This window comes from Lemur catta, chromosome 10, assembly GCF_020740605.2.
Source record: "Lemur catta isolate mLemCat1 chromosome 10, mLemCat1.pri, whole genome shotgun sequence".
NCBI lineage: Eukaryota > Metazoa > Chordata > Mammalia > Primates > Lemuridae > Lemur > Lemur catta.
This window is the reverse complement of record NC_059137.1, coordinates 83,939,109-83,961,434: the sequence shown is the minus strand read 5'-3', so window position 1 is coordinate 83,961,434 and position 22,326 is coordinate 83,939,109. Positions and strand designations below refer to the sequence as shown.

The 22,326-nt window shown below is 36.4% G+C and overlaps 1 protein-coding gene across 1 annotated transcript in view; it reads left to right on the top strand.

The window, feature by feature from the left end:
* The window catches only part of LOC123646099 (contactin-associated protein-like 3), a 202,134-nt gene extending 183,089 nt beyond the window's left edge, over window positions 1-19,045 (top strand). Inside the window, exons 19-24 of the mRNA XM_045562762.1 lie at window positions 4,362-4,586; window positions 5,839-5,972; window positions 6,872-6,959; window positions 13,342-13,572; window positions 13,780-13,851; window positions 17,992-19,045. Of these exons, the coding sequence (XP_045418718.1) occupies window positions 4,362-4,586; window positions 5,839-5,972; window positions 6,872-6,959; window positions 13,342-13,572; window positions 13,780-13,851; window positions 17,992-18,113 (872 nt within the window). The 3' untranslated portion in view covers window positions 18,114-19,045. The remainder of the gene's footprint in view (window positions 1-4,361; window positions 4,587-5,838; window positions 5,973-6,871; window positions 6,960-13,341; window positions 13,573-13,779; window positions 13,852-17,991) is intronic.
* Window positions 19,046-22,326: the final 3,281 nt, after the last annotated feature.

The following is a 22,326-nucleotide window of genomic DNA, read 5'->3' as shown; positions in this document are numbered from 1 at the left end:
CATGTAAGAAGCGTAAATTTACTATGTTTCAAAAACAAAAGAATTCTATCAATGCCTGCTTGGCACAGACTTTAGATCTAACTTGTTTACCACCTATACTACCTATCAATAAGATACGATAATTTGGCCAAGTACTCAAGATTAAAGTTTGAGGATATAATTGGGGTTTCCCTTTTAAAACCACTGATATCTACCATGCATGGTCCTCAAACATAGGCCAAAAGAAAAAAAGAAAGAAAGTCCAGATACCAGACTTAGCAGGCAAAAATTCCAAAGCTGCTGTTAGAAATATGTTCAGAGAAGCAAAAGCAACCATATTCTATGGATTGAATGTTTATATCCCCCCAAAATTCATATGTCCTAATCACTAACATGATAGTTTGTAGAGGTGGGGCCTTTGGTAGGTGATTAAGTTTAGGTAATTTGGTCATGAGGGTGAAGCTTCCATGATGGGATTAGAGCCATTATAATAAGAAGAAGAGATCAGAGCCCTGTCTCACCCTGCTATGTGAGGATATAACAAGAAGGAGGCCACCTGCAAACCAGAAAGAGGGTTGTCACCAGACACCAAATCTGTTGGTACTTTGATTGCAGACTTTCCAACCTCCAGAATTGTTGGGAGTGGGGAAACCTTGTTGTTTGAGCCACCCAGTTTATGGTATTAATATTTTGGTATAGCAGCCTACACAGACTAAGACATCATGCTGAAAGGAGTGAGAGAACGTATGACAGTATCTCATCAAATGTAGAATTATAATAGATAAAAAATTTAAGAAGAACAAATAGAAATTGTGACATCAAAAAGTACAGCAATTGAAATGGAAAATTCCCTGCAAAGACTCAACAGTAAATTTGTACTAGCAGAAGAAAAACTCAGCAAACTTGAAGATGGACCAAGGGAGATTATATATCCTGAAGAATAAAGAGAAATAATAACGAATAAAAATGAACATCATCACAGAAGCATCAGACATAATTAAACACACCAACGTACACATAACTGATAATACCAGAAGGAGAGGAGAGAAAGGATCAAAAATTTTTTGAAAAAAATTATGGTTAAAAATATCCCCAAATAAATGAAAATCATTAATCTACACATGCAGAAGCTCAATGAAATCCAGGTAGGATAAACACACAGAAATCCATACATAGACACATCTTAGTAAAAATGTTGAAAGCCGAATTCAAAAAGGAAACCTTAAGAGCAATAAGAGAAATAACTCATGTACAAGAGAATACCAAGATTAACATCAGAAACAAGGGGAGGCCACAAGTCAATTCCATGACATATTCAAAGAAGTAAAAGAAGACAACTATCATTAAGAAACCTACACCCAGCAAAATTATTTTTCAAAAAGAAAGAATAAGGTCTATCTAGTGTTCAGTAGCACAATAGGGTGACTATAGTTAATTGTATATTTCAAAATAACTAGAAGTATGGAATTGCAATGTTCCTAACACAAAGAAATAATAAATGTTTAAGGTAATGGCTATTCCAATTACTCTTATTTACTCATTACACATTGAATGCTTGTATCAAAATATCATGGCACCCCATAAATATGTACAACTATGTATCCATAAAAATAAAAAAATATTTTTTAAATTCTAGTGAAATAAAGATATTTCCAGTTTTTAAAACAAAGACAATTCATTGCTACCAGGCCTGCATTAAATCAAATAACAAAGAACATTCTTCAGTCTGAAGGGAAGTAACCCCAGACAGTAATTTGAATCTGCACAAAAATCAAACAGCACTGATAAAGGTTAAGTTTGTGGATAATTATGAAAGAAAGCAAATGGCATATTTCTTATGCTTTCTGTGTTTAACTGATTTAAAAATCAATTGTGTAAAACTATAAAAGAGAATATGTAAATATATAATATATATTTGTATTGGTAGGCCTATAGAAATACAGTATATTTAAGAATAACAGCACAGAGGAGTCCAGTAGGAGCAAAGCTGTAGTGAAATAAGGAAATGACACCAGATGTTAACATAAATCCCAGGAATAAAGAAAAAAGAACCAGAAATGGTCAATAAGAGAGTTAATATCACAAAGTTTATAAATACATACTTGCACTTTTTTTATTTCTCAGACTTTTTAAAAGACATCAAATTATATAAAATAATAATTACAACAATGTAGTGTTGGGTTTGGTATGTATAACAACGGCTCAAAAGACAACCAAAGAAATAGAGCTACATCAAAGTAACTTTTTTATATCTCACTTGTGTTAAGTTATTGTAAACCTGAAGCAGATTCTGATAAGATATGTAAGTCCTAGAGCAATCACTAAAGAAAATAAAACAAAAAATTATGGTGAAACATATTAAGAGGATTATATACCAAAACCTAGTAGGATTTATTTCAGGATTTCAGGAGTGGTTCAACATATGAAAATCAGTCAATGTGTTATACAAGACTAATAGAATAAGGGAAAAATACATGAATATCTTAATTGTTGCTGAAAAATATAACAAACTCCAAATCCTTTCACAATTAAAAAAACACTCAATAAACTAGGAATAGAAGAGAACTTCATTAATGTGATAAAGGCTGTGTATATAAACCTGCAGCTAACATCATATTCAATGGTGAAAGCTTCTTCCCTAAAAGCAGGAACATAACAAATGTGTCCAGTCTCACCACTTTTATTTATCATAGTACTGAAAGTTCTATCCAGAGCAGTTAAGCAACTAAGCATATATATTTAAAATCCAGATATGTGCCCTCACATTATGGTCAATGCATTTTACAAGAAGTGCCAAGAAAATCCAATGGAGAAAAGATAGTCTCCAGGACAACTGGATATCCACATGCACATGCAAAAGAATGAAATTAGGCTTCTGTCTAACACATACACAAAACTGTACTCCAAATGCATTATAAACCTTGATGTAATAGCTAAAACTATAAAACTCTTAAAATATGGGAGAAAGAAAGAAAGAATAGATAAGTTGGACTTCATCAAAATTAAAAACTTTGGTTGTTAAAAGGACTCACTTTGAAAAAAAGTGAAAAGACAACCCAAAGAATGGAAGAAAATGTTTGCAAATCATGTATCTTGCAAGGATGTAATATTCAAATTATTTTAAGAGGTCTTATAACTGAATAATAAAAATATAACCCAATTAAATGATGATCAAAGCTTATAAATAGATATTTCTTCAGTAAATATATACTCATGGCCAATGAACACATGAAAAGATGCTTGGCATCATTTGCCAGTAGAGAAATGCAGATCAAAGCCACAGTGAGTTATGACTTCATACCCACTAGGGTAGCTATAATTTAAAAGAAAGACAGTAACAAATGTTGGTGAGGAAGAGAAGATGTTGAAACTCTCATAATTGCTGTTGGGAATGTAAAATGATACAGCTGTTTTGGAAAAAAATACTATCAGTTCCTCAAAATGTTAAAGATGGAGTTATTATAAGACTGAACAATTTCTCTCCTGGGTATATGTTCCTAAGAGAAATGAAAATATGTGTCCACACAAAAATTTACGTATGAATATTCATAGCAGCATTATTCATAATAGCCCAAAAGTAGAAACAACCCAAATGTCCATCAGCTGATGAATAGATCAATAAAATGTGGCATATCCATACAATGAAATATTACTCATAATGAAAAGGAATAAAATATTCATACATGCTACAACATGGAGGAATCTTGAAAATATACTAAATGAAAGAAGCAAGACACAAAAGACCACATGTTGTATAATTCCACTGATAGGAAATCTCCAAAACAGGAATCTCTATAGAGACAGAAAATAGATTAGTAGTTGCCTAGGCTGAGATGTTGGGAAGAAACAGGGAAGAACTGCTAATGAATATAAAAGGGTACTTTTTTGGAGGGATATAAAGGTGGGGGATGGTGAAAATACTCAAATTGATTGTGGTGATGGTTGCACAAGTCTGTGAATATACTAAAAGACATAGAATTTTACACTGTAATTGAGTGTGTTGCATGGCAAAGGGATTATATCTTAATAAGGTTGTTTTAAAAATTAACATTTTGGGAAAAGATTTAAACCCAAAGATAAGAGTGATTACGTTTAAATTATACGTTTATACTGGAGAATTAGTTATATGTAAATCTAAGGTGAAGATAATTTGAAGAATTCAATGAAATCTCTATTAAATTTTATTCAATTCTGCATTGTGAGTGTATTGGGATTTGTTACTTTTTTCTTCAAACTTTATTTTTTAAAAAACTTTAAAAAGTGAAAATAATCAAAACAACACAAGAAAGAATTTCACTATTATTTTATCTCCCAGGATATTTAGGGATTGGATTCATTGAACTTATATTTTGTTACCATAACAATTTTATTTGTTGTTCCAGAGATTTCTGCATATTTTGAAACTGGCTCCTCAGTGACCTATAATTTTCAAGAACATCACATCTTAAGTGAAAACTCCAGCGCCCTCGCTTCTTCATTACATAGGGATGTAACCTTGACCAGAGAAATGATCACACTGAGTTTCCGAACCACACGAACTCCGAGCTTATTGCTGTATGTGAGCTCTTTCTATGAGGAATACCTTTCAATTATCCTCGCCAACAATGGTGAATATCTTTTGTGTGAAGAAAAAAACCCCTGAATTAGAAAAAATAGGACTGTAATGACACGGGTCTTTTCAGCATTCAAGCTGCAAGGAAAGAAAATTGCATGCCTTCCACATCTTTTGATTTTTCAGTACTATCAGTAATGGTTATAACAGCTAGCATTTCAAGATTAAATTAGGATGCTTTTCTCCCGGTACAAATTTGATAATTTTACAGATTTGATATAAAGTTATACATCTTATTATTGATAGCATGTCTTTCTTACTGCATGATGATCATCAAATTGTGATGATTTGAAATACGATGTCTGGATATATGACACATATCCCTGCTCATTCTAAGCAAAGTAGAGGAGTATTAATGTGAATGTTATAGTAAAACTATATAAAAGCCAATTTCCATAAGCAACAGAGAAGTACAATTGCTCTTTATCCTATCATTGGTTGAGAAACCAGTTATATCATTTTTATATAAGAAGAAAAGTGAAGTGACAGTCTCTCAAACAGTGGCAACTGGGGCATTGCAAGGCTTTCACAGTGGAACAGGAAGCCCAAGCTTTAAGTTTGTGTTAGGTAGTGAGTCAGCACAAAAATTTAATTTCTTGAAAAACCTACAAAAGCTCTGACTAACCAGATCTTTGTATAAACCGTAAGAGAATTATGGGTAATAGAGGTGCATGCATGTAGGAATGCAGTGTGTGTGTTAGAAGATGTGAATACTATAGAAACCTTGTCTCCTGGCAAAACCTTTTCTCTTTCTCATTTTTTGATTATGGCAAAAGACTTTAGAAGAAAATTCTGACTGTAAAAATAATTTTTAATTATGCACGTCAGTAACATATTAAAATAAGCCTTATTAAAAGTCACAAGTATATAAACTATATGTTGATACAATATTGCATGAAGTTTCATTTCATCAAATAAGTATCATGGTCATAATGAATTTAGATCTGAGTTCAGAGATTTTATGTGTAATTTAAACCTTTTCATTTAAGAAAAGTTTGGGAAGACCACTTATTATCAATGCATTTGGTCTTGACTTTTAGAATAGTATAGTTGGACTCAGAGTTTGGCGCTGGAATAGCACTTAAGTAATCACTATTCCAGGAAAGATAACTATTGGGTGCATCCAAATCTATGCTAAATAGATTCAAAAGTGTCTTAAGTAAATAATAATAAAAGTGCTCTAGAATCTGCAATAAGAGTTTTGTAAAATATTTTAATTTTAAATGTCATTTGTTTTTTCTCCTTAGGAAGTTTTCAGATTAGGTACAAACTAGACAGACATCAAGATCCTGATGCTTTTAACTTTGATTTTAAAAACATGGCTGATGGGCACCTTCACCAGGTGAAGATTAGCAGAGAAGAAGCAGTGGTCATGGTAGAGGTAATGCAGCAACATCAAAGTCAAAATAGCCACATTATGGTTATGATTCTGAGAATGAGTAACCTAATTCAAAAATGTGATAATAAGTATTAATAAAACAGCCACCCATTCAGTATTGCTCTTCCATAAGTCAAGGATAGGAAGTCAAATGCAGCCGGGACTAGGGGAAGGAGAGGTGGTTGTTTATTTTGCTTTGTTTTGTTTGCTTAGCCATGTACTTCCGTCAAAGTTATTGTTAATATTTTACCATTTAAAATACCAAAATGTCCTTATATGTTCTACTTTACTCAGTAGGGAAATGTTCCCTAGTTTATCACGGTGACTTTTGGTGGAATCTGTTAGCTGATATTTCAGTGGGGACCTGCCCCGTTCTGATTATAAAGCAACATATACTACAGCAATTCAGTCACAGGTAAAAAAGTACACAAGTATTCATTAACGTGGGAATACACAAGAAAATAAACCTGAGTAAGAACAGAGTAAGTAAATTACACATTGTTACTGGCATTTGAAGGAAAATGTACTTTTAAATCTGTACATAGAACAGCAATTCTTGGCTTTATGTTTCAGGTTTTCTCCATAGAATAAGTAAGTTTTTAAGCTTAAAACAGTTGATTCCATCTTTTTTGTGGACTCTGCCAATTACGGACTCTTCCATTCTGAAGAAGAGTAAAGCCGGGAAGGGAGCAGACAGTGGGTGGAGAGGTAGCTGATGCCGTCCTAGGAACTGATAGCTTCCCCTTCTGAATGATTAATTGTTCGAAGGTGGTTTCTTGATCCTTTCTAGGGGCACTTACCAGTGATTTACTTTTATCTTTTTTTTCCTGTTCTCCCCTTGCTTCCTTATTATTAAAATTGCATTTCCTTTTCATGTTTGCTTCTCGTGGAACATCTAACAGGTTAACCAGAGTGCAAAGAAACAAGTCATCTTGTCCTCAGGGACAGAATTCAATGCTGTCAAATCCCTCATACTGGGAAAGTTTTTAGGTAAGTGCGAGAAAGAGCTTTTCCCCCAAAAACATCAGATCCTAAGTGTCATGTCACAGACTCTAAAAGCATTCATCATGCTGAAAGAAGCTCCTTGTCTTACTTGAATACTAATTTCCCTGTGAGTGACAATCAAGATGCAAACGGTACTCTTGCCTGAGTGTACCTATAATCATGAGTAAGTGCTGCTGCGAGATGTGTGAGGGTGTTCCTGGAAAAATACTTCCACACTTAACCTCCCACTTGGCAATCATGCATAATGGATCATGGTATTTTTATAACACCTCTTGAAAAGTGAAATGTTATCAAAGCAGATACAAAGTTCACAGATTATGCGTTAATCAGCATCAACTCCAGAGACCTCCATTCAATGATAAAACTATGCTTGAGTTGAAGACAAGAGGAAGAAAATGTTTATTTTCTTTCAGCAGATGAATACGGTTGTAACCTGTCCTGAGTCTGACTTTGCCTGTTGTTTCTGTCCTCTGTGACTCTAGTATCCAACAGGAGAGGCGGGGAATGTTCATAAATACCTATTACACCAGGTAGAATGTTACAATAATTGCCTATCATACTGACAGGGAAGCATTTTTAAAAGGACACCTTAGCTTTAAACTTAATAACATAGTAACTGAGGAAAACAATCTTTTTAAGAGATTATGTAAATCAATTAAGAAAACTATACTATATGTCATATGAAGGGGATCAAAATAGAATAATATTCATTATATGCATTTTTCTTTTCCTTTAAATACATAGGTACATGGAGTTGAAGATGTGTTAATGTTTTTATTCGAGGACAGTATATTAAAAGGCATGTCACTTATAGTATAAAAAACAAGTTCAAATTCAGCAATGAAGTATATAGTCAGAAAGTTACAAATATTTATTTTGCCTGTGCCTAGAAGTAGAGATAATAATCAAATGTGAACTAAAATAAAATCTTAAGTCCCCCAGATGACTGAATGGACCCCCTCTTGGCCAAGGGGACCCCAGAAGTTGCCTAAAGCTGAGTTGCTGGCCATGAAAAGGGGGGTCAGACATGCCCCTTTTCTTTCTTGGAGATATCCTTTGTAACTCATTAAAAGGCTTAAGGCTATGTAAGACAAACCTTAAACCACACCTTTAGGTCATCAATTTACTTAATAGATCACTTGAGTCTGAGTATATGTCTGGTGGCTTGTTTCTCTGATTAACAGACTTCCTTATCTTAAAACATTCGAAGCCTTTAGACAAAGCTTCATTTCTTTAACCTATTACAAATCAAAGAATCTTTAAACCCACCTATAACCTGTAATTCCCCCACCCCCCACTTTGAGATGTCCCGCCTTTTCAGGCCAAACCAATGTATGCCTTCCATGTATTGATCTGTGATGTTATGTGTAATTCCTGTCTCCTTGAAGTGTATAAAACCAAACTGTAACGCAACCACGGAAAGTCCACTTGCTCAAGGCTTCTTGGGTGTGGCTCTCCAGGCCATGGCTGCACATATTTGACTCAAGGTAAACCTCTTTAAGTTATTTTACAGAGTTTGAGTTCTTTTCCATTGACAGAAAAATTAATAAAACACTTCATGTTCTGGATAGCAAATTTTTTGCTGCTTTCAGATCATTTAATAATTAAACCAAGACTACAATTTTATATTTAAGTTTGGGGTTATATAAGAAGTGATTTCTTTAACTTATGGTAAATAGACCAACAAGTTGACTAATAGTGAAGCCACTAATTTTCCAGAGAAAGTTACCCAAAACACTCTCTGCTAAGTTACCAGTATGTTTCTCGTGAGTCCCTGTGAATCACTGATCCATCCATTTGTTCAAAAATACTTGGTGAGCAACGACTATGAACAGTTTATTAAACATTGAGAAAGCCTCTGAACAAGAGAGACACAATACCCACCCTCGCGTGTAACAAAAATTCATGTTAATAGGCAACATAGGCTAGTATGCGATCAATTCTAATAAAATAATGCTCATATCCAATCTAATTTATTAATATATACCTTAACATGCCTTTGACAAAAATGGCCCAGCATCCATCATAATTAAAATGCTGTTATTATCTTGCCATTTGAGTAGTCTTACTTAATGAAGACCATTCAGATTGGTTATCACAAGATCAATTCAGAGTAAACCTATTTAAATGTAAACTCTTTAGATGTCTAATTTTCTACATAGCTTTGAATTTTATCTGAGATGTAGTCTTAAAGAATGTGAACGCTTAAAATACTATAATCCAGTAAATGTGAACTATCATTTTGTAAATGGCTCTCTACTGAACAAATTTCAATGATCCCTATATAACCCTCTCCCTTAATTACTTGACTTTTTAAGATGTTTCCCAGAAATGACAGATGTTCTGTAAGACAAAGCACTGAAGATTCCAAAGGCCCCTGAACAAGATTCTTTTTGCCAAGAATCATCATCCCCCATGACCTTTCCCAATGCACATAGGCCCTTGTGAGACACACCAGGACCAAGGCACATGGCCCCTCCTTTCAAAGCGCATGGTCTCCCTTAGTCTGGGAGATGGATTTGAGACAACTTCTCATGTTGTCCTGGCAAGACATCTGTTGTATTAAAATTTTGTTTTTTTCTTGGCAGTCCTCGTTATCTCTATAATTGGATTTTTGTGTGATGATCAGTTGGATCTAGACCGAACCCCCTTGCAGTTTTGACAACAATTTTGGTTACATTTTGTTTCTTCATCTGCTTTGGTACTATTGGTATTCTTTTGATTTTGCTGTGTGTGTTTAAACAGTAACTTAAATACACACACACACACACACACACACACACACACACACATATAAACAAAACAAAGTGCAGAAGCTGAGAATGTGTCTTTTTGACTGCTCCCAGAAAATTAAAAAAAAAAAAATAGCCTGTAGATAGTTACACACTAACGCAGCTGTGCTTATAAACCTTACGAGGTTTACATTCTGGGTAGAAGAAAATGCACTGCAGGATTGTATTTCAAACAGAGCTCTATATATGTGATAATGCCAAATAGTTTTCGTAATTAAATATTTCTGGAAATTGCCTTTTGAATTCTGTAAGGAGATGTCACATAAGACATATAATTTTAACACTTAAAACTCAATTGACCTACATATTTTATATTACTTTTATGGTATGGTATTTGTCTCATTTAGAAGGGATGTTATATGTTGGGTCTGGGATTTGGATTTTACCTGACTTACAAGCTAGTAAGTTACACAAGACTATAACTGTTTTGTGAATGCTGGAAGATGACATAAGACTCCTGGTACAGAGACAAAGGACTGTATTATTCATGGTGCAGCAGGCCTCATGAGCATTAGCATGTTTGCATTGCATCCCTTTGGCCCTCAAGTCTTAGGGGACAATGACAGGGGCCCAGATGAATGCTGCACCTGCAGTGAGTTTGCATTGCAGCTGAGCTTGGGGAATCCACCAATTTTATAGCAAGTGGTAAACAAGCCTATGCTTTGTCCTGGAAGGAGACATGACCTCATTCCTCAAGGTTGCCTCCTCCAAATACAGCCTTGAGAAATGGCCTGAGTAAAGCACTAGCAGAGTCTTGCATTTCTTGGCAAACCTAGTAAAACAGGCAAACACTCAGAGCCAATGGTGGATTGCCTCTCCCAACATTATGAAACAAAAACACACAAAAAGTCTAAAAAATCAAGAATATAAGAGATTTTGAAAGTTTTTTTTTCAAGAAAGATCAACAATTGACTATCTTTTCCTGTAAAATGAGGAAGCTGGACTAAATTATTTCTAAGATTCCCTTTAGTAGAAACTTCTAAGATTTTCTAACTTAATCCATTAACCAGGAGTCAGTGGAGATCGCCAGTGTCTTAAGGTGTGTAGAATTATAAGTCAGCCAGACCAATGCCATCCAATAGAATTTTCTGTGATGATGAAATATCTGTGCTGTCCTGTATGGTAGTCCCTAGACACACTTGAAACAAGTGTGTTTTTAAATGCTGGAAATGTGGCTAGTGTAACTGAGGGACTGAATTTGTTATTTTTTAAAATTTTAATTGATTTGAATTTCAGTGGTCACATGTAGCAATGTCTACTGTATCGCACAAGTATAGAAGATTGTCCACTTATCTAGTCATTTCCTTCTTTAGATCAACCAAGTGGCACTCTTCTGTGAGATCAGACGTCTGTCTATTTGGCATGAGTTCAGTGGGCTCGAAAGGCAGCACTACCTCAAATATTCTTTTTTCTACAACTTCAAGTGCTAATGTTTCAAATTCCATATTAAAGATCCATTCCCTTGGCCTAATGCCTTGCCTTCTGCTAAAATACTCATACTCCTAAGAGTGTGAATAAAAACCATAAACATGGATTTATCTACAAGTAAATTTACTCAGGAGTAGGCTTTGATGGAAGAGAAGAGAGAATTAGAAGGGGCCTGGATGCAGGAACACACAGGTGGAGAAAGCACGGGAAGGGAGGCCAGATGGGTCAACATACATTTTTGATTACAGCTAATCAGCTAAGAGGAGCAAAAGTGAAGGGCTTTGACAGTGTTGGCATGTCAAGGTAACAGGGGAGTCATATATATACACATGTCAACACAGTAGGAATTAAGTTTTACTAAAAATTTGTTCTATGAAAATCGCCAGCAGTGCTGGTTAAAAGCTGGGAGTACAGAATTGCCCTTAAATCATCAATGAAAAATACTCTGACACCTGTTAAAACGGTAAGGCAGACTTTATTCAGGACTATCACAATAGGTGTAGAAACTACTGGAATGGGATTTTACAGTAGGGGAGAGAGATTGGGCTCAACTTTAAATACAACAAGGATAAGTGGGGATTTATAGCTAAGGAGCAGAGTAGCTGGGGCAGGGGAGTCAGTGGATAGAAAATTACTAAGAGGGTAGAGTAATTCTTGCTAAACTGACCTGACAGAATTCTTGGTGAAGCCAGGCCAGGGTGATCAGACATGGCAGGGAAGAGGGGAAGATGGTGAGGGCTGAGGAGGGTGATCAGATACTGAGGGTGGGGGATTCACTTGGCAGGATTCTTGCTAAACTGGGCAATGCAAAGACCAAAAGTCAGGGATAGCTGAGCTAAAGTTGGGTCAAGGGGAGAATCTTCGTCAATCCTGTCAAAGTTCTTTCTTAGAAAAAAAATCAATTATATAAAGATTCTTGAAATAGGATAAACATAAGGGAACAAAAGCAAATGAAGGAAAATTGTAATTCTAGTCAGGAACTAAATGTATTAGAGTAAAACCAAAGAAAAGAATGTAAGAATGAAAATATTGAGAGAAGAAAAATAAAAACTTTCCAAGCCTCCCCTGTGGGGAAGAATTGTTGTGGGGGACCCCACTGGGGGAGGGAGGAAACCCATCAAGTGGGAGTGGGGGTGAATGGGGGGTTGTTGGGAGATGGGTGAATGGTCTTGTGGGAAGAGACCATGTTTTCATATAATAGAGTAAAAGAATGCTTTTCATTGTGTATGGTAGGAAGGTTGAGCTCTCAAAGTCACAAAAGGAAAAAGGGGGGAAAAGAAAGAAACTGGTTAAACCAGTAAAATAAAGAAAACGAGATGAAAAGATGAAACAACCATGTAAAATAGTGTAAAATAAAAAGAATAAAATCGATACAGCAGTTGCTACTCTACATGTGAATGGACTAAGTTCTGTCATACTAGGATTAAAGAAAACCAGTTAAATGCACTTACAATATTGAAAAAGGAGTATGCCAAGAACTAGCAGGTAACAGCTGACAAATTTAAGAAGTGCAATATTACTATCAGAGAAGATCAAATTTAAGATTAGAACATAACCTAATCTTAAGATAAAGAGGGACATTATCTGGTGATAAAAGGTACAATTTATTAAGACAGTATAAGTCATAAGTCCATATATATCATACAAAATAGCACATAATAAGCCAAAACAATTAGAAAGGATTCCCAGAGCTCTGTCTTCATCTCCAGGAGTCACTTTACTGTAATCCCCTGGATTATTGGCTAAAATTAAATGGCAGAGGGTTTCTTTTTTTTATTTCAGGATTTCATGGGGTTACAAACATTTTGGTTACACGTTATGACTTTGCCACACCCAGTGCTCACCGTGTCCATTAGTTGTGGGTTTACCCACCGCCAAGCCCCAACCCTGCTTGCCATGGAAGCTGTTACTTGCAGAGAGCCCGCCGTCCGCATTTGAACCAACCACACTGAAAACCTGCCCCTCATAACCCTGGCAATGGAAACAGTTGCCAACAGGTAAAGGTCTGGCTGTCCTCTCCTAGGGATGAAAGGACAAAGGGCTGCGAGGGACTTTCCAGTTGGTCGCTGCCACGCCAGTACGGGCGTCCCCGCGTCCGCGCCCTTTCCCTGCGCCCTAACGCTGTGTCCCGCTTCTCTTGCCCGCAGAGCCCCCCGGCGCGGACCCGGACACGCGGCGGGCCGCAGCGCGCGGCTTCACCGGCTGCCTCTCCGCTGTGCGCTTCGGCCGCGCGGCCCCCCTGAAGGCGGCGCTGCGCCCCGGCGGGCCCGCGAGGGTCACTGTCCGCGGCCACGTGGTCGCCGCGTCCCGCTGCGCGGCGGGGGCGGGCTCCGGCTCCCCGGCGCGGGAACTGGCTCCCCGGCTCGCGGGGGGCGCAGGTGCGTGGCCCCTCGGCCCCGGCGCGCTCAGACAACGCGCTTCTTGCAAACGTTTGCGAATTTCTCTGAAGTCTTTTCTCGCTTCCATCATTAATTTTTTTTTTGCCATGTGTTTATTTTTAATTGACAAAATTATGATATATGCATGTATTGTGGAGGGATTGAATCAAGCCAACAAACATATCGTTCCCCATTTTTCTATCCTAGGCCGTTCTGGACCAACAGACGAGGGAGAGCCCTTACGTAACGCAGACAGACGTGACTCTGCTGTCATCGGAGGTAAAAAGGCCTTGAATGAGCTCGTCCTGGGCGTTTAGTGCCACTTTGACAGTGGATACTTGGTTAGCATAACAGGAAAATATACCAAAGCATCAACACTCAGTGGTGAGGTCAGAGGGGTGCTACATATTGTGTTGGATTTCTGAGGTATTATTTACTGATTTCATCTTCCCTGGACATAGTAAGAATTTCACTGAAACATAATTTTTAAAGTACAATTACAAAACTAATAATGAAAAGTTTTAAATTTGAAAATAGCTGTATTCCCTAGGACCTATGAGATATTTGTAAACTAAATAAATGGCTCTTTGGACAGAGTTCCAAGTAATTATGTCAAAGCAATGAAAACTTAAGCTGAGCTAATTATCTGAGCACATACTTTATGATACTTTTTAAATGGCAATTTGCATGTTTTGGATGCTTCCCCTGACAATATTTCACTTGTTAAAATTTTTTTAAATACACATAACATTATTTAAAGTGAATTATTTCAAAGTATATAGTTCAGTGGCATTAAGTACATTCACAATGTTGTGTACCAACAGCTGCTATAAATTTCACTTTTAATCATATTTTAGAAAGAATTAGTCTAATAGACTGGGTATTTTGTGGTTGTTTTTAATTGAAGAAAAGTAAAATTAAACATCATGATTTAATAAAGTTATATTACATAACTTATTGGCAATGAAAATGGTGTTTTTTTCTGAAATATAATTTATCCAGAACTAGTGCAAAAAATAAGCATTTACCTTTCCTCATTAATTAATTAATTAATTATTGAAATGTTATTTGGTTTTTTATTTTGCATACTCTTCATAGCACATACAAAAGTAAGCTATTTTTTCCCTCCAAAATGGTAGAAAACAATTCAGACATTCTAAAGTTCTGACTAAATTTCAGTTGAGGATATTAACATTTCCATCGCTATGTCAATTCTTTTACTCTTTCAAATCAATAAGGTAGAAATTAAAAATACATGACCTGATGAACAAAAACTGTATCTAAACAGTTTTCTGTGAGAATCTGGTCAATGATGTATATCCAAAAGGAATATTTTTGTGTTCAATTTTAAATCCAGTCCAATCCTAAATCAATCCTGATTTTTTAGGAGACTTTTTATTGCAATGCAAAAGCAATTTCAGTATGCTCAACATTTTGAGTAGCTTCACAAGTCCTACAAATATTTGCACAATGTCATAGTTAGTGCTGGCCTTCAGGGAGCACGTGTAATGGGCAAATTGATATCAGAACAAAAGCACTTACCTTTAGAATTTTATTGCTTTTGGTCAAATATCATTGGGAAGATGTACTGAGTAAATGTAGGAATGTGATGCTATTAAAGAGTAAGTCTTAGCAGTCTTCTACTCCCCTGAGAAATTCTTTCTTGAATTCTCAAGGGGGGAATGGACAGAAGCCGTGTGTAGAAGGCTTCCCCTGGGCCTTCACAAAGGCAGTTGTGTTTTCTAATAGTTACTACCTGAGATATAAATTAATATTTTTGTGAATTATCTTAAATTTATGATGTGGGCAGTGAAAGTGTCAGGGAGGAAATATAACTTATTCTCAACCCTCATAAATTCATAGGTGAGATTAACAAAAGAAAAACAAGCAAGTTTATTAATGTGTGCAGTGCACAGCACGTGGGAGAACTCAATGAAAGGTAACTCAGAGCAGTGGCTTTAGAACTCTGGCTTGTATAGCATCTTCAACAAAGAACAACAAATTTGTAGAGAAATGACAGGACAATGGAAAGTAGTTTTAGGTTTCTACAGGCGAGAAACTGTGGGAAGTAAATATATGGGAAGAAATTGATGGAATAATGTTTGTTTGCAGATTTCTCTGGTGCCATCTCTGAGCTGATAAGAGTTGTCTGCAGTGAAGGAAAATTTACTTCCTGTCCTTAGGTGGAAAAGGAGGAGTATTGGAGGATTGAGGAGGTTCTTCCTCTATTTACTTCTTAATTGCCTTTAGCTCAAAAATATTTATGTCAAAAAAGCTTATTTGGGATGACATGTTTTGGCTTCCTTCAAAAGTTTGTCTTTTTACATATTCATTTGCTTTAGTATAGATTTGACTTTCATTCTTCACTAATGTGATTGCTTCAGTTAGCAGCTTTTGGAGACACGGCTTTCCTGCTTTAGCACTCTGGCTGTGGACTAAAGCCAAATACAATTTATAAAAGTACTGGTACCCAGGCCTGCTACTCAGTTATCCAGATTTACTGGCTTCTTGTGCAGCAAGGGTTAAAAATCACTGGCATAGCTAATAGTGTCAATATTTTAGAACATTTATAACTGGCTCTTTCAAATAATCCACATTCCATATATATAAACTTAATAAATATGCCTAGAATATTTTTGGCAATAGAGTTTGAGTACATATATGTTGGACAACTGTATTTCAAAAGTATATCATCATAAAAGTATTTTTTAAAGATTTCATTAAAGTGTATCCATTCCATTGTACTAACAGTATCATTTAATGATTTATGGTGGTGCTAAACACTATCTATATACTTCCCACTTGTTAACTGAAGGATGCATATAGGGTTACAGACTTGTATGTGTTTGTGCTGCTAACAGAAAAAAACGAAAGTCTGTAAAATAATTTAATAGGTTTATTCTGAGCCAAATCTGAGTGACCAATGGCCCAAAGAGCCATATTCAAGAAGCCTTGGGCAAGTGGTCTCAAGGCAGGTGGATTACAGTTTGATTTTATGCATTTTAGGGAGACAGGAATTGCAGATCAAATCATAAATCAATACATGGAAGGTATGCATTGATTTGGCCTGAGAAAGCAAAAAGCAGGGGGCGGGGGGGCAGGGCTTCAGGTTATAGGTGAGTTCAAAGATTCTTTGATTTGCAATTGGTTAAAATGAAGCTTTGTCTAAAGACTTGGAGTCAGTAGAAAGGAATGCTTGAGTTAAGATAAGGGAGTCTATTAATCAGAGAGCAAGCTACAATATACTCAAAGTGATCTGTTAAACAAATTGACGGCTTGCAGGCATGATTTAACCTTTGCCTTGCATGGCCTTGGGTCCAGTTTGCAATTAGTCTAAACTCCAAAAGGGAGGGGCTATAAGGAGGTGTGTTAGACCTCCCTTCCCTTCATGGCCAGCAACTCAGTCCTAAGGTTTCTTTGAGGTTCCCTTAGCCAGAAGGGGATCCTTTCGTTACTGAAAGTTCCGTACTTGTTCCCGAGGCTGAATCGGTGACAAGGAAGAATGAGGACAAATGGTTTGAGGAAAAGGAAAGAGAAGTTTGTTGCTCTTTTTCGGATCTTTACCTCTGTTTCCTGTTCAGTCAGCAGGAGGCTTAGGATTTTTAGTTTATAGTGCTTTTAAATCTGAAAGCATTAGCTGAAATCCAATTACCATATGCCTTTAGGAAAAAAGCCTAAGACAGCCATATCTAACAGTTGCAGTAACTCAGAAATATATAAAATATTATAAAACCACTTGGCCTTAAAATTCCTGAATTTTGATGTTTCCAATTTATGGTATAATAGATGGTTGTTTTAACCTAACTTATTAAGCAATGATGTCTGTGTAAGGGCCACAGGAAAACTTCCTGTTTGCCCTCGGAAGGTTCACTGAAAAATTGACTCACAAAAGGAGATCAGTAAGAGAAAAGGCATACAAATTTACTAACTTGCACATGGGGAGAACCACAGAGTGACTGCCTCCCCAGTGGGGTTCAGAAGCGTATATATCATCTCAGGGTTACAGAAAGAGTAGGGACTTGGATACTGGCAAAACAGGCTATGGGAGGGTGGAGACGAAGAGGCTTGTTAGGTAGATGAAACCTCACAGGTAACAGCCCTCAGAGAAAAGAGATGGTAAATGTTTCTTTCAGATCTTTAAAGGTGTCAGGCTCTCAGTTAATATTTCCTAGATCCAGAAAAGGGAAGAGCTCTGAGAAAGCCATCAATGCAGATTTTCTCTAAAGATGCAAATCTCCCCCACAAAAGACAGCTCTGCGGAGCTCCGGTTTGCAGGCCTACCTAACAGCCATCTCAAAATATGTGGCAGAGGTATATTTTGGAGTAAAATATTTTTATTCCCTTCATCTGCAAAGCCTCTGGTTGGGACAAAAATCGCCACTTATATTTTGACATCATCTTTTTTTCTTCTTTCTCTAGGTGTCATAGCAGTTGTGATATTTATTTTGCTCTGTATCACTGCCATAGCCGTACGAATTTATCAACAGAGAAAGTTACGCAAAGAAAATGAGTCGAAAATCTCCAAAAATGAAGAGTGCTAAGATGGCTCTGACAAGTGAGCTTGATGTCCAAAACAGTCAGTGAGAGGCAGAGCATGTCCTGCGATTGGCAGCTGTGGCCAGTCTGTCACCGTGACTGCTTGACTTTCCTGCTTGCCATCAGGGCACTGCAGTCAGCTGGCTGGGGACAGCACTGAAGCCTCAAGTGGTCTGGGAGGCCCCTTCCCCCTCAGCAAAACACATTCCTCCACTATCAGTTTAGGGACAGCAAACTAGGGATGGTCTTTCATCCCCGTCGGTAGGGTAGTTCTCCCTTCTCAAATGCTCTCTTCCAAAACTGGTTTAATTTATGTAAGAATTGTGGGTTTTAGATGACAAAATGGCTACAAAGCTTTGCTCCTACTTTCTTAAAAAATGTGACAGAACTTTTGTTCAGATGTAAAAGACACAGTTCCACTCTGACGTTTTTTGTTACTTGGAAACTTACCTGGGATCCCTTTTTTGATCCTCTGCTGAAATTTGTAAAACAGGAAGTGCTCCTTGGTCACCTTCCCTGGCATTTCTGTGTTCTGGAACACAGAGCCAAGGGGCCTGCCGAAACTGAGCAGCCCTGTCTCGCCCTGCCTGATGGTCAGTAGGGTGCAGTAGAAACCTGGAAATATTACTGTTATTTTTGGTGTATTGCTTTTTCTAATTGACTGTTTTTAATCATTTTGATAAATTTTAATGTTGAAATCAATATTGAATGTTAGCTATTTAATTTTGTAATGGAACAGAAACTTGATAGGTAACAAAGTGCATAGAGGATGTCAGTACAAGATAGTCTGGATATTTTTCTTTGTAATTTATAATTATAGTTTTTGTAAATTGTGATTATGTTTTTAACTAAATTTACAACCAGATATAAACACTGCTTCTTACACTGAAAGAGTTATCCTTCATTTATAGTAATACCTGAATGAAACATAATCCTAAACTTATTTCCCCCAAATATTGAGAGATTATATCAGTTTTTCTTTACCATTCTATATTTCTCTTTTCTAAAGGTTGTTACCAATTTGCCTTTGATTTCTTGTGACTATATTATGTTGTACACTCGCAGCAGTCCCCAACCTTTCTGGCACCAGAGACTGGTTTCATGGAAGGGGGTGGGGAGCTGAGGCAGTGACGCGAGCAAGGGGGAGCAAGAGCGGCTGTAAATACGCTCGCTCGCCCCCTGTACTCGCCCACTGCTCACCTCCTGTGAAGCTTCCAGCTTCCCAAGTTCCATGGAGGACAATTTTTAATTTTTCCATGGATGGGGTGGCCGGTGGGGAGGTGGAGGAGCTCTGTGGCCTGGTCCCCAGGCACTGGGGACTGCAGTCGTACAGGGCATCTTTTCAGGGTTTCTTTTTTTAAAGAAAATTAGCATTAACGGAAGAGCTCCAATTCCTTTTCTAAATTTTGAACTGCTCTAGGCATAAACATCATTGTGTGTTATCCTCTCATCTAATTGCTTTTAGAATTTAAACTGAAGGCTGCTCACTCTAAGGAAAGACAGCATTTACATGATCTGCTTTAAATCTGCCATGCTAATCACAGCTTTATGAGCATGGGGCCAAATTCTCATAGATTACCCAAAACTGAATATATGCTATGAACTGGAACATGTCTCATTAAGGTTTATGCACACACTGAGGTAGCAGAGGAGTGGAATTAACTTTATGGGGACAGTTCCAGGAGCTAATATTAACACAGTGCTTATTTGATAATTGCATGGAACCACCATTTGGATTCCATAAGCCAATTATGTAAAAACAATGATGCTACACTCTTCATATTCCAGATACCAACTGCCTGCCAAGGAGTAATTAGATCAGACAGTGTAGTTTGTCCACATCAGGGCAAATTGAAAATATACCAGTTCAGCATTATTATTACATAACTGAATTTCCATCTTCTCATTTGTGTTATTTTTGAAAGAATGAATATAGATACTGTCTGTCTTAAGTCTGCTCTCAACAAATGATCTCTTCTCAGAATGCTACATCTCTATTGATGTTTCTTTAAGTGACAGATGAGGGATTTTCTATTTCTACTGTATTACTCCCTTAATATAGCAATATATGAAGGACACATCTTGATGAATAATACACATTTTTGGTTTTTGTTTTTGTTTTTTTCTCAAAGACCTGTCCAGGATGGGGAAGGAGTCAACAAAGATATAGTACACTTTATTAGCGAATGTAGACATCACGTAATCACTAAAACTTTTACAGACACCTATTTTATTCCACAGAAGATTTTGATGGCTGGAATTTCATAGGGTCACAGAGAATAAAACACTACCACCCGCTGCTTTCTGCACTTTTTACAAGACAGCAAAACAGATGCACCACATTTCACTACATCATCCACTCTTCGTGATTTTTTTACTTTATCATGTTATTTGAAAATAAATTCATCTTTGAAATAAAATAAGAAAAATATTATAAGGAAAGTTGTGTAAAATTTAAATTAGGCAATCATGTGTTTTTTCCTAATTTATACAAAACAAGTACAGATAAATGCATTCTGTATGTTTGTGCATTACTTGACCCTCTTTGATATATTTTGAGATTATTAAGATTTGTTAATTTTTTTATGATCTGGTGTTTATTGTCTGGTAAGTTTTAAATTGTTAAACACAAAGTGAAACAAAAAGAGATAAATCTTTACTGATTGTTAGAAGTAAAAATCTCTGTGAATGTATATATTTAAACTTTTGTGGCCGGGCGTGGTGACTCACGCCTGTAATCCTAGCACTCTGGGAGGCTGAGGCGGACAGATCGTTTGAGCTCGGGAGTTCGAGACCAGCCTGAGCCAAAGTGAGACCCCATCTCAACTAAAAATAGAAAGAAATTAGCTGGACAAATACAAACATATAGAAAAAATTAGCCGAGCATGGTGGTGCATGCCTGCAGTCCCAGCTACTCGGGAGTCTGAGGCATAGGATTGCTTGAGCCCAGGAGTTTGAGGTTGCTGTGAGCTAGGCTGACGCCATGGCACTCTAGTCTGGGCAACAGAGTGAGACTCTGTCTCAAAAAATAAAAAAATTTAAAAAAATTAAAAAATAAACTTTTGCCAGAGAGCAACCATTTAACAATCAACTTACTAAAATGTGGATTAAGTATTTTTTATTGGTGCAGAGAACTTAGTCACTAAACATTCTTTAAATATATAGATGCTAGTTGCAAGTAGCACTCTTCTATAAATTAAAAGTATAATGATTTCCCAGATTTGGTTTTCAAATTTTAAAAAAGTAACATATAATTAACATTCTTCATTTGAGAATGCTGAAATTTCTCATTCTTAAGAAACTTTGAAATTCTAATATTAAAAATAGAGTGGTTAATATGAATTGAAGGCTTATCTCTGTAAAATGGTGGCATTGGTGACTGGTATTATCTTGATAGTATGATCCAAATTCACCTTAGGAACTCACTCTAAATCTTTTATCATTTCCTATGAGATATCATTTCCTATGAGTTATTTCAAGTACAAACTTAATACATTTTGATAGTAGTTAATTGTTATATAAGACCTATTCTACTCCATAACTCTATTATTATGAAAGATTATAGTAAAGTTAAAATATTTTCATTGAGACTGACCCTTCATAGTAATATAAACATGGAGTAGAATAGGTCATGTACATGAGATTTTTGGTTTTACCTCATCCCTCAGGTTTATAGGTAAAACAAAAACAAGGATGTGAGAGTTGATTTCTTCCAGGGGACAGTGCTAATAAGTTGCCATGCTTGGACTAAACTACCACTTTTCTCTCTCAACTTCACTCTGAAGAGAAGCCCACCCTGCTACCTTCCTAGTGTTATTTAGCAGAGTAAAAAACATATTAGGCTGCGTGATATTATGTCTGCCAAGACTGACCAATGGTTCTGGATCTTTGTTCACATCTTGTCTGAAAGAATGTTTAATGGAAAATTAATTTTTATGGCTTTTTTTCTTTAATAAAAGATTACTTTCATTGTGTATAACTAGAAGTTATTCTGGAATCCATAATATAAACGACACAAATGGATTACTGAAATATTCTTGAAGTTGGAGAAGAATGAAATGGACACACTTTAAATCAAAACAGGATTAGTGTGTTGTTTAACCTGCTACCTCATTGGCCAATTTTGGGCAGGAGGAGAATATTCATAAACACTGTTTTAGCAGCTAAGTTTAAGGAAAGAACCAGTTTTTTATTTAAAAAACTAATTCAATTATAGAG